Source organism: Xenopus laevis, chromosome 9_10S (genome assembly GCF_017654675.1).
Source record: "Xenopus laevis strain J_2021 chromosome 9_10S, Xenopus_laevis_v10.1, whole genome shotgun sequence".
Classification (NCBI taxonomy): Eukaryota; Metazoa; Chordata; class Amphibia; order Anura; family Pipidae; genus Xenopus; species Xenopus laevis.
The window spans coordinates 36,475,349-36,487,850 of NC_054388.1; the positions used below are offsets into that span (position 1 = coordinate 36,475,349).

At 41.2% G+C, this 12,502-nt stretch overlaps 1 protein-coding gene across 1 annotated transcript in view; it reads left to right on the plus strand.

Moving 5' to 3' along the window:
* myh7b.S (myosin, heavy chain 7B, cardiac muscle, beta S homeolog) overlaps nt 1–11,359 on the plus strand; it is a 37,458-nt gene extending 26,099 nt beyond the window's left edge. Inside the window, exons 27-42 of the mRNA XM_018238422.2 lie at nt 424–514; nt 1,084–1,473; nt 1,813–1,939; nt 2,603–2,721; nt 3,273–3,469; nt 4,614–4,963; nt 5,092–5,216; nt 5,335–5,450; nt 5,695–5,887; nt 5,974–6,177; nt 6,346–6,471; nt 6,592–6,762; nt 8,376–8,480; nt 8,650–8,745; nt 8,988–9,125; nt 11,210–11,359. Of these exons, the coding sequence (XP_018093911.1) occupies nt 424–514; nt 1,084–1,473; nt 1,813–1,939; nt 2,603–2,721; nt 3,273–3,469; nt 4,614–4,963; nt 5,092–5,216; nt 5,335–5,450; nt 5,695–5,887; nt 5,974–6,177; nt 6,346–6,471; nt 6,592–6,762; nt 8,376–8,480; nt 8,650–8,745; nt 8,988–9,125; nt 11,210–11,221 (2,560 nt within the window). The 3' untranslated portion in view covers nt 11,222–11,359. The remainder of the gene's footprint in view (nt 1–423; nt 515–1,083; nt 1,474–1,812; nt 1,940–2,602; nt 2,722–3,272; nt 3,470–4,613; nt 4,964–5,091; nt 5,217–5,334; nt 5,451–5,694; nt 5,888–5,973; nt 6,178–6,345; nt 6,472–6,591; nt 6,763–8,375; nt 8,481–8,649; nt 8,746–8,987; nt 9,126–11,209) is intronic.
* The last annotated feature ends 1,143 nt before the right edge of the window (nt 11,360–12,502 follow it).

Consider the following 12,502-nt stretch of genomic DNA (forward strand, 5'->3'; position numbering starts at 1 on the left):
TACATATGCTTATTCCTAAGAAAGTGTTGTCTACTTTACCCACCTCCAAAACAAATAAAGTACTAGTGAATAGTAAAACGTACTTTAGTAAACTAGTAAATAAATCTTTTCTGCTGAAGGTGAAACATCTTTTCCTTGAGTCTCCAGGGCTGTATTATAGACTCTAAGCATTGAATCCATCCCATCTACACCACTTGTTTTCCTTGTAAATAAATCCATTTTGTCATTCGGTTACATAAACCAGTCCCTTTATTAGTCCTTCTGCCCTCTTTGGAACCTTTTAACTTCTAAAAAATTTTGACGAATACCGAAAACTACACATTTTAGGGCATATTTATGAAAGGGTGAAGACAATTTTGCACAAAATTCATAATACACCCATAGCCAGGTCACTTATAAATGTCCCTCTTTTTTTTTTTTTAGAAAGGACTTTGAAACTAGCCAGCTCAATTCAAGAATTGAAGATGAACAAATGATGTGTGCTCAGTTGCAGAAGAAAATTAAAGAGTTGCAGGTAAACTCTTGCAGTATTTATACCTTAATGCTCAATGTTGCTTGTTTTCTGCAATAAAAAAAAGGTGCAGCCTTGGAATTTAGATACTGAACCCCACAGCAAAATCTTTGGCTCATTTTTTGCAGGGGAAACAAAAGTGGCTTCTTGCAGCCTCTGGTATCACAAGCAGTGTTGAACTGGGATGCTAGGGGCCCACCAGAAAACCTTAGACCAGGGATCGACTTTTTTTTAGCTGTGAGCCACATTCAAGTGTAAAAAGAGTTGTGGAGCAACATAAGCATGAAGAAAATCCTTTGGGATGCCAAATAAGGGATGCAATTGGGTTTTGGTAGTCCTTATGTGGACTTGCACCCTACAGAAGGCACTATTTGGCAGTACATTTGGTTTTTATGCATCTAAAACATGCCCTCAAGCCTCAAATTCAAAATTAAGCAATTGTTTTGGGGCCACTAGGAGCAACATCCAAGGGGTTGGTGAGCAACATGTTGCTCATGAGCCACTGGTTGAGGATCACTGACTTAGTCTTATTCTTTCCCTTATTCTCATTCTACTTTACTTTATTACTTTAGGCACGTATAGAGGAACTAGAGGAAGAGCTTGAGGCTGAACGTGCCACACGGGCTAAAGTGGAAAAACAGAGAGCAGAAGTAGCAAAAGAACTTGAGGAACTGAGTGAAAGATTGGAAGAGGCTGGTGGAGCCACTTCTGTGCAGATAGAGATGAATAAAAAGAGGGAAGCGGAGTTCCTCAAACTGCGACGAGATCTGGAAGAAGCAACCCTGCACCATGAAGCGACAGCCGCAGGCCTGCGCAAGAAGCATGCTGACACAGTTGCTGAGCTTGGGGAACAGATTGACAGCCTGCAGCGAGTCAAGCAAAAGCTGGAAAAGGAAAAGAGTGAGATGAAGATGGAACTCGATGATTTTACCTCCAATATTGAACAACTCACTAAAAATAAGGTAAGGGTGCTTCCATGAATTTGCTCAGGTTAAGATATGGCTAGAATGAGCTATCCTTTCAGAGCACAAATTCTGCAATGTCCGCATGGCTGAGGGTTGCCTAGGCCTGGCTTAGATTATTATAGAATTTAAAAAAAAACATCTGCTGTTTATGTACTATTATGTACATTAGACTTCTTGTCAGGACCAGCCTAAGGCTGACTGAACAATGAGGACCCTGCAGGGCATCTTATTTGCTACAAAAGGGCCCGTGTTACAAAGAGTTTCTGAAAATGTAGACTAGTTCTAAAGTCTATCTTTACACATATGAATGTTGTTGATTATTGTCTTGCATAACAGGCAAATGCAGAAAAACTTTGTAGGACATTTGAGGATCAACTGAGTGAGGCAAAATGTAAGGTGGATGAACTTCAGCGTCAGTTAGCAGATATCTCCCTGCACAGAGCCAGGCTTCAGACAGAGAATGGTAAGATGGTCATTTTGACTAGCAAAATCTAAGAATAATGTTTCTGTAGCTTTAATATCAGAAAGCACACATCACGAAAGGCAAAACCAAACCCCAGGAGAGTGACTGGATTCCTGTCTAGGTGTGATCTTCTGCCTATAACAGCCATCTTTGGCTTTGGGCCTGGTCCTCAACTACTCAGGTGCTGTCAGAACTGCACCAGAATCCAGTTCTCCTAAAGGGGCCAGCAAATGCTCCAAACGTATAGTCTGGGGAAGGAGCAACTGTTTTTTGATTGTCTGGTCAATGCTGTAGGGCCTAAATGTTTTCCTTGGACCAGGGCACACATACTGTGCTTTAATTTTATAGGGTTCCGATTGTAGATAAGGCTCATAACCCATATGTCTTTTTACTTTTTTGAAGATTAACTTTTTTGTATGGTGATATTTCTAAGACAATGCAGCTAAACTTCAGCTGCAGCTCTTCGGGTTGGAATTTAAAATGCTATCTCTTTACTAGGGCTTACTTTACCTAGCAACAAGGCAGTGGTCAAAATGGAAGATGAATACTAGAGAGTGTCAATAGTAAAACAAACAATAGAAGACATGTAGCAAGAGTAGAAAGTGCATAGAGTGCTGTAGTACTATACTCTGCAAATAAAATGTTTCTACTTTGGCTGATCAGGAGAACTATCCCGGCTACTGGAAGAGAAAGAGTCTTTTGTGAATCAACTAAGCCGTGGGAAAGCTTCCTTTACTCAGTCTATTGAAGAACTAAAGAGGCAGCTAGAGGAAGAAACCAAGGTGAGCAAAATAAGAGAGGTACCAGTTGTCAACCAAAACTGATATCTGAGAAGCTAAAGTTTAAAAGGCTTACCAAACCAGATTTTTCTTGAATACATCCTATATGTTGATTACTTTTTTCAAATATATCCAAACTGAGGGGAAATTCTGAATGGTAACATTGCAGCTGATGAAAAAATAATAGCAGCTAAAACATAACGTAAGCACGGAAAGTAGTAGTAGCAGAATGTCTATGCACATGAATAATTGCCTTGTTAGGATAAGGTAGAAATTTGTTTTTCCTTTTCAAGCTAAGCTGCTCCAGCATTTTCTTTCTTTAGAAGCTGGTAAAAAAAAAAGGGTGTGGGTCCATCTAATTAAATACATGCAGGTTTCTAGTGTGCATCATTCACCTACGTCTGTCATTGATGTTCCCCAAACCCTTGAGGGGACGTAGAACACATTGTGATTGGCTCAGTTGCTCTAAGTGTTTGAAAGACCTATCATTTCTACAGAAACTTAGAGTGAGCTTCTCAGGAAACAGCACTAGCAGAGCCTTTGTTTTCTTGCAGGCAAAGAATGCCTTGGCTCATGCACTACAAGCCTCCCGTCATGACTGCGACCTCATGAGGGAGCAATATGAAGAAGAGCAGGAGGCCAAAGGAGAACTACAAAGGTCTCTGTCCAAAGCAAATGCTGAGGTGGCCCAGTGGAGGAACAAATATGAAACTGATGCCATTCAGAGAACAGAAGAACTAGAAGAAGCCAAGTATGTGTAACCCTATTTTAACCCTTTCATGTATTATGTGCATCATCAATATCTTACCATACACAGGTTGTGAATCCCATTTGCTAAATGAAAGGGTAATGGGAATTCCTCTCAATGGCAGTGCCTCCACCAAGTGGGATCTGGGGATACACCTACGGGTGGCCCCACTAAGAACAAATAATTAAACACACCAATTGTAATAAACCAAGAATAAACTTTATATGAAAATTAAATATAGAAAATTATAGAAATTAAATGGAAATACACATCAATAATATCAATATATTATAAGTTTGGGAAGCACTCACAAGAGCAGGATACCTGCAATTAAGCTTTTATTGTGCTTCCACACAATGTGGTGGACAAAGAGAGTCACAATCCCCTTTCCCCAAGAACTCTTAACTTTCCCCAGGTAGCGATACCTGCCCAAATACCTATCCTGATGGACAGAGGTTGTTGCTCCCATTGAGCTGACACATGAACAATTCCTGTTCCCAAACAGGGGACATGCTGGAGCCTTTCAATACTTAGGCTGGCTGCCAAGCTAATCCTAGTCAAGCACGACAAACCTACTTTATTCTTCAGGGCACAGCTGCAACACTTATCCAAAGTGTGAGCACCTCACAAGCTCCCTTTCAAATCAGCATCCATCCACAGGCAGCTGCTGTCTCCACTGCCTCCAAGCTCTAAATCATCCACAGTTGAGTGCACCAGGCTTGGGGCCCCGTACTCCAAGACCTCCCAAACTCCTTAGGCCCCTTACATCTTTGCTACAGTTCCTTTCACTCCTGGCTGAAGTGAAACTGAAAGAAGCACTGAGCACATGGCAGCTTAGCTTTTTATATTCCTTGCACAATAGTGACACCTTCATGAAAAAATGTGTAATCTGTCAGGGCTCACTGTACATGGGACAAAGGACTCACTCCCCTCCCAGATCCAATTGAGGACCAACACTCCAACCATGTGGAGATTTTTAGACAATACTGGAACTTAATCCTATGGGTCCCTATATATGTTTATAGAGAAAGCTATATGCTTTATAATCCATTTAACACTTGAGAGATTTGAGAATATAAAGTAAAATATTTGCTACTAAGTTTGCAGAAATTATGTTAACAAATATACTGCACATGTTCTGCTCCAGGAAGAAACTGGCTGCACGTCTACAGGATGCTGAACAGGCAGTGGAAACAGCTAATGCCAAGTGCTCTTCCCTAGAGAAGACCAAACATCGCCTACAAACTGAGATTGAAGACCTGGTCATTGACCTAGAGAGAGCCAACTCTGCTGCAGCTGCCCTAGACAAGAAGCAGAGGAACTTTGACAGGATCCTGGGCGAATGGAAGCAGAAGTATGAGGAGACCCAGGCTGAGCTGGAAGCCTCACAAAAGGAGTCTCGCAGTCTAAGCACTGAGCTCTTTAAGCTGAAGAATGCATATGAAGAGTCTCTGGACAATCTGGAGACCATGAAGAGGGAAAACAAAAACCTGCAAGGTAAACAGACTCAAGCCTTAGTACCTATAACATTTTTCATCTTGTTAAAAATCTGCAAACAGAGAGGGTTTCGTTGTATATAGTTGCATTGATGTTTACATTAATATTTGCCTTTCTTATTTATACAGAGGAGATTGCAGATCTCACTGATCAAATCAGTGCAAGTGGCAAAATGATTCATGAGCTAGAAAAGGTCAAGAAGGCTCTGGAGAGTGAGAAGAGTGACATCCAGGCAGCTTTGGAGGAGGCTGAAGTAAGTATACCAGAGATAAATAGTTGGAATAGTTTGAAAGGCTGCCCTATCTTGCTCAAGAGTTTAAGGGCATAACTGTGATCTCAGGCATAATCCAAAATGTGTATCATTGATTCAGGGTGCTCTGGAGCATGAAGAGAGCAAGACTTTAAGAATCCAGCTTGAGCTCTCCCAGATAAAAGCAGATGTGGACAGAAAGGTAGCAGAGAAAGATGAGGAGATTGAGAATCTAAGGTGAGGGCAATAAAAATGAAATTAATCATCCAACTCATAAATTTAAAATGAGCAGAACAGGGGTCTAACTATAGGGTCCTGGGCTGTGTGGACTACAATGTATGCACAGCAGCAGGATTACCTGCAACCCCAGCCATCTGTATATACACCTGCTCTCCCTATGTTATTCCACTAAAGAAGAACTGAAGAAGTAATGTCAGTCTTAATACACATACCAAATGTTATCAATATTTGATTTGTTTAGACGGAATCATCAACGTGCCATGGAGTCAATGCAAGCAAGCTTAGATGCAGAGGCCAAAGCCAGAAATGAGGCCATTAGACTCAAAAAGAAGATGGAAGGAGATCTCAATGAAATGGAGATCCAACTCAATCATGCCAACAGGCAGGCAGCAGAGTCCCAGAAAATGGTCCGTAACCTGCAGTCTCATGTTAAGGTTAGTTTTAGCATCCTATGGCCAGTTAAGAAAGAAGAAAAAACCTATGGCACTCAAGGAGTTTTAACTCTTGGCATCTGTTTTAGGACTTGCAGATTGAGCTTGATGACACTCTCAGACACAATGATGACCTGAAAGAACAAGCAGCGGCCTTGGAGCGGCGCAATAGTCTACTGTTGGCTGAGGTGGAGGAATTGCGAGCTGCCTTGGAACAAGCAGAGAGAGGAAGAAAGCTAGCAGAGCAGGAGTTGCTAGAGGCCACCGAAAGGGTTAATCTTCTGCACTCCCAGGTATGTAGGCAAACACAAAAGCCTACTAATTACTCAACCATCCCTTACTTTTACTAATAGTGTGCCAGTCTAATTCACATCAGGGTTTGTACCTCCAGAGTTCCTGTTCATTTACTGTGCTTGATTTCTTTCAGCTGATTAGTAACCATCTAAAAATATTTTTCTCAGAACACAGGCCTTATCAATCAAAAGAAAAAGCTGGATGCTGACATCTCTCAACTGACCACAGAGGTTGAAGAATCAGTCCAGGAATGTTCTAATGCAGAGGAGAAAGCCAAGAAAGCCATCACAGATGTAAGAAAAATCTTATGGGGATAAGTTGTATCTGGATCCGGGGCAGATTGTAATTACTTTTCTCTAAATTCTTCGAATCAAATAAATGTATAATAACCATAATTTCAACCCTTTCTACAGGCAGCAATGATGGCAGAGGAGCTAAAAAAGGAGCAGGACACCACCGCTCACCTGGAAAGAATGAAGAAGAACATGGATCAAACCATCAAAGACCTGCAGATGCGTCTTGATGAAGCAGAGCAGATTGCTTTGAAAGGTGGAAAGAAGCAGATCCAGAAACTGGAAGCTAAGGTGTGTATTCTAATTACTCAGGTGTGTATTGCAAATCTCAGAATCCATTTAACAATCTTAACTACTCAAGCCTTCATAGTACTTGACGTAACTCTCACTAAGTATTAAAGAGACATATTCAGTGCACTGCTCCTAAGGTTCAGTTGGCTTTCCTGGTTGGGCTGCCCCAGAGAATTTCAGCTTAACCAGAGTAAACAAGAACAAAGTCTCTATGCTCCCTTTGGGGACAGTGAATAAAAACTGGAGGGAGGGCAAGGTAGGCAGGCACTAAGGTTTAGCCACCTTTTACTTATTAGTATCCATTCTCTTGATTTCTCTCATTCTAGTTATTTCCAAGGTCTGGTGGTTGGGAGGAGAATATTTTTTTTATTTAAAAAGCACAATTTTTAAAAGTGAAGAATACAGTGGTGCTTGAAGGTTTGTGAGGCTGCTGTTTTCAGTCAATGGGATGACAATCATGTGTGAGTGGGACACCCAGTGCCAGGCAATGCCGGCTGGGTGCCCCAGGCAACCCGGCCAGCCACGTCACACCCTGATTCCATGCGTGTCCATGCACAAAAGAGGACGAGCACTGCCATGCGCAAATGAGGACGCGCATGCGTGGCAGTGTGTAAAAGAGGAACTTTTTCAGTGACGGACTAGGGGTAGGCTGCTTATGAGGTACGTGCCTGGCACCCCCAAGCTTTGCACCCTCAACACGTGCCTCTTTTGCCTACCCCTAGTTCCGGCCCTGGAGACACCCTGTTCTATTTATAGAACGGGGATCCCCCAAATCCTGATCACACATATAACACATTTGTGGATATGTATCATGGCTCGAACAAAGGAGGTATCTGGGGACCTCAGAAAAAGAGCTGTTGATGCCCATAAAGCTGGAAAAGGTTACTAGACTTAAGTTTAGACTCCACCAATCAAACATATTGGGTACAAATGGAGAAAATTCAAGACTGTTGTTACCCTACCTAGAAGTGGTCGAACATCAAAGATAACTCCAACTGCAGGTCATCTAATAGTCTTAGAGGTTACAAAGGAACCCAGGATAACTTCTAAGTAACTGAAGGCCTGTCTCACATTGGTGAATGTTGATGTTCATGATTCCACTGTCAGGAGAACACTAAACAGCAATGGTTTGTATGCCAAGTCCTTGTTGTCGAAAGAGCTATAGCGAGTGGTTCATAAGATGAAACCACCAACAGTTTAAGCTGTTCTGTATGGAAGAATGGGCTCAGAGTCAATGTGCAGGACTTTAACAGTTACCACAATGTTAGTTGCAGTTATTGCAGTTATTGCTGCACATGGGGGTCACACCAAATACTAAGCAAAAGTAAATGAATACTGATTCACTTACTTGTGCCACATGCAGATATGCTGTTGGATAATATTTTTTCATAAATATATGATCAAATATAATAATGTTTGTTTTGTTTGTTTACATAGGATCTCTTCATCTACTTTTAGGACTTGTTTGAAAATCAGATGATGTTTTAGGTCAAATTCATATAAAAACATAGACAATTTTAAAGGGTTCTCAAACTTCCAAGCACTGCTGTACTGGTAGACACTGCTGTTTTTAAAAAATAACACCCTATCTTTAATGCTACTTCTTGCTCTAGGTGAGGGAGATGGAAGGTGAGCTGGAGAATGAGCAGAAAAAGAATGCTGAAACCCAGAAGGGAATCCGCAAGTATGAGAGAAGAATAAAGGAGCTCACTTATCAGGTACCGCTTCTTTGGAGGAGATATTCTAACCACTTGCTTTTGTCCAGTCTGTCTTCCAACCAACTAAATCAATGCAATCACTGGCAGAACGGCACTAGCCTTCCAATCAAGGTTGCTCGTTCTGTCTGTAGACAATTTACAAACAATCTTCCCCCTTTTGTTGTTACAGACAGAGGAGGACAGAAAAAACCTTGCCCGCATGCAGGATCTGATTGATAAGCTGCAAATGAAAGTCAAGAGCTACAAGCGGCAGTCAGAAGAGGCTGTGAGTATAATACTTATCCTTTATGCACATGGACACTGAACCATGCGGACCTGCTCAGGAACACTGACTGTGGCACTGACTGCAAACGGATATTTATACCCATTGTTTTTCTGCTGATATGCTAAATGTAGTCAGTTTAGTTAAACTACCCAAAAGAGGTCCTTACAGCTTATGCTAGATAGATTCCAAACGCAGTGTTACTACAATGGACTTATGATAAATGACTCTCTTCTTTCATGCAGGAGACCCAAGCCAACTCTAACCTTCTGAAGTACAGGAAAATCCAGCACGAACTGGACGATGCAGAGGAACGAGCTGATGTAGCAGAAGGTCAAGTCAATAAACTTCGTGCCCGCACTAGAGAAGCTGCTTCTTCCAAGGTAAGTGAGATGATCCACTGACTTGCAGTATTTGGGGAGCAGGGCACACAGCCCTTTCCTGAAGTTACACACAACAGAATTGATAACAAGAGGGTACAGTGAGGACACCTAATGAGGAAGCAAAGTTAGTCACTGCACATATAATTTAAAAGATAAGGAAGAAGGGAGGGAACTTTTGAGTGGTCTGCCTCTGGGTTAAACAAGTATTAGGGCAGGGAGAAAGTGGCATTAATGTTTACATAGCTTTTGAAGGAGGGGCCTAGTTATCATGCTGTGTATAACTGTAACACCCTCTTGGGCACCCCCCTGTGCTAAGGTTATACATCCTTACCATATACCAGGTCCTGAGTCCCCTTTGCTAAATTAAAGGTTACTGGGAATTACCTCTCATGGCAGTGCTTCCCCCTAATGGGATCTGGGAATACACCTTTGAGTGGCTCCATTAGGAAATACAAATCAAACACACTGTTTGCAGTAAAAAAACATAACTTTATGTAAAATTAAAGGCAAAGTAAATATTCATTCACATCACAATAATGACCTATTACCAGGGGGATATTTGCAGTCCCATCTTGGCACTTCCTTGCCAGGCACAGTCCCACACACCACTCCTGGTGGACAAAGAGTCTCGGTCCCTTTTTTTCCAAAGAGCTCTTAAGTTTCCCATGTAGCGCTACTTGCCCAAATACCTCTCTCACAGGACAAACGTATTTGCTGCAACGTAGCAGGAACACAAATAAATCTTGTATCTGTACAGGGACACATGCTGGATCCTTTCTTTCTCTACCTATCCTTCCTTGGGCTAAACTCACCCTGGGGATTCACACAGATGGGCAGGCTCATTCAGAGCTGTAACAGGCAATTTCCATAATACAGCACTTTCCATAATGCGAGCACATAAAAAGTTCATCCAAACTCTAAACTTGCATGGTTGAGCTTAACAGGCTCTGGAGTACCTTACACCAGCACACAGGGCTATCAAACTCCTTTTTAAAGCCCCTACATCTTGCAGCACTTCTAATCACTCAGTCCTCGGTGAGATAGAAATCAGCAATGGCTGTGAGCACTTGGCTCTCCTATATCAAACTAGTTACTCAGCAGCGCTACCTTGTCACCCCCTGCTATCTGCCAGACACATTGCACAGAGACAAGGGCTCCTGCCCCTCCCGTCACTCTAAGTTCAACCTGTAGCTGGACAGGTAGGGATTTCCACCATGTGGTACTCAAATTAAGGAACAGACAGGAATTAACCCTCAGGATCCCTACATAACATTGTAGACAAACATCACCAGTAATGTTACTATAGCAACCAGTCAGACCTTTGTTTCCTAACTTGTAGGTGATTCTTGAAATCTCATTGCTGATTGGGTACTATTGGCAACATCGCCGGTGATGTTTTTCCTCCAGTGTTTTACACGGCATGATAAATGGTCCCAGAGAGTGGTTTTTAACTGAATGCACAGCATAAATGCAGGAAAACTCCTGTGTAGTTAGCTTTTTTTCCTATTGCTAAGCACTAAGCAATGATTATAACTGATGACATCACCAAGCACCATTTATATAGTGAATAAAGTACGCCCTATAAAATACTAAATATAAAGATATTATAAGTCACCAAGGCGTTCCATGTACATTCAGCCACGTGCTTTTATATAGGTCATGGAACTCCGAGGTTACTTTTAATATCCTCATATTTTCCAACAAGGGGTACTTTTATTTTTTATAATACACAAGTTTTAGTGAGTCATGTGCCAAAAATGACATCACTTAGCTCCGTTTATAACTGATGACATTACTAAGAGCTGTTTATAAGGATATATTAGTGTTTTTTGTGTACTATAAGAATATAATTTTCAGGATATTCGTGGCTTCTGTGTATTATAAGAATACTGTATATTTGAGTTCTATAAAGAACCAAGCATAAATCATAAAGATATTGCATCATATTTATAGCTTGTCATGTATTCTAATGAACCACACATAAATGCTGAGGATTTTTAGAGCACAAACTAAATTTAGGCTTACAATTGGCTCACGGATACTGACTGCTATATTCATCTTGATCTTGTTTTTTTGGTGGGCAGCATGAAGAATAAGGAACATTGGAGACCAGTCTCGCTGTGATCACCTCCAAACTGCTGTAACAGCTGTCGCTATGCTTTATGCCATAAGTATATTTGTATGGAGAACATCCCACCAGCCCTGTGCAAGCAAATAAAGGCAATAAATTGAAACCCAGCAGTATTTTTTCTGTGTTGTGTTGTTGGAAATATATCATGATAAGTACCACATCATGAACTACATTATTAAGTTTCTTAGGTTTGAGTTTATTGGATTCCCCACCACCTTCTTTCTATGTTACGCCCTAAACTTATTATTGGCTTTGGTTTTTGTTTGGTTTTTTTTTTCTCAATATTTCAGTTTGCAATTTTCAAAACAAAATAATTTAATAATTTACAATAACATTGGAAAAGGGAAGAAAGGAAAGCAGAGGAGAGAGGCAGGAACGAAAGAGGACGAGGCAAGAGTACAAATTATATTATAGAAAGGCAGAACTCAAGTACAGTTAAATATTTTGCAGATCCAGCCAGGTCTCCCATATGGCCTCAAATTTCTCTAGGCAACCTCTCGCTAGATAAATGAGTTTCTGGTGTGGGAGGGAATCGTTGACCAATTTTGTAGAGGGGGGGGGGGTCAAGGAATTTCCAACACATTAGAATTGTCTTTTTAGCATAAAATAACATGCAGATTACACATTCTGGAATGGGAACTGAGCTGTAGGTCCACTGTTAAACCCAACAAACAGAACTATGGGGAGCAGATATCTGGGAGCCCAAGCTTCTCATTGATGTACCAGAGAACATTGCCCCAAAATCTTTGTATTACCAGGCACATCTAAAACACATGAAAGAGAGAACCTACCACATTTTACTAAATGATAGGGGTTAAATATGCCCTGTTTAAGAACTTTATTTGTATAGATCTATCCCTCTAGATAGCTCTGGGGCCAACTTGAGAATGTCATTCGACATCTCCTCGTCTAGCTCAAAAGTATCTCTTTGCCATTTCATCCTAGTTTTATCTAAGGGTGACGGGCCCTATGTAGACAGTATAATGTATAGCCAGGACAAAGGTTTATTCAAGGCTTGTCTATGCAAATAGAACTCACGAGTTGTTTTAGCTAAGTTTACAAGCCTTGTGGGGAATTGTACAGATATAGCATGAAGCAACTGCAGATATCATAGCCTCTCTGGAGGGGGGTGGACCTCTTGTCGTATTACATCATAGTTTTTGCATTCTCAAACAGAAATAATATCTGCAAGTTGGGCAAATCTAGAGATATCTGGTATAGAATGGAAGTGGGGAAGGTGGTTATT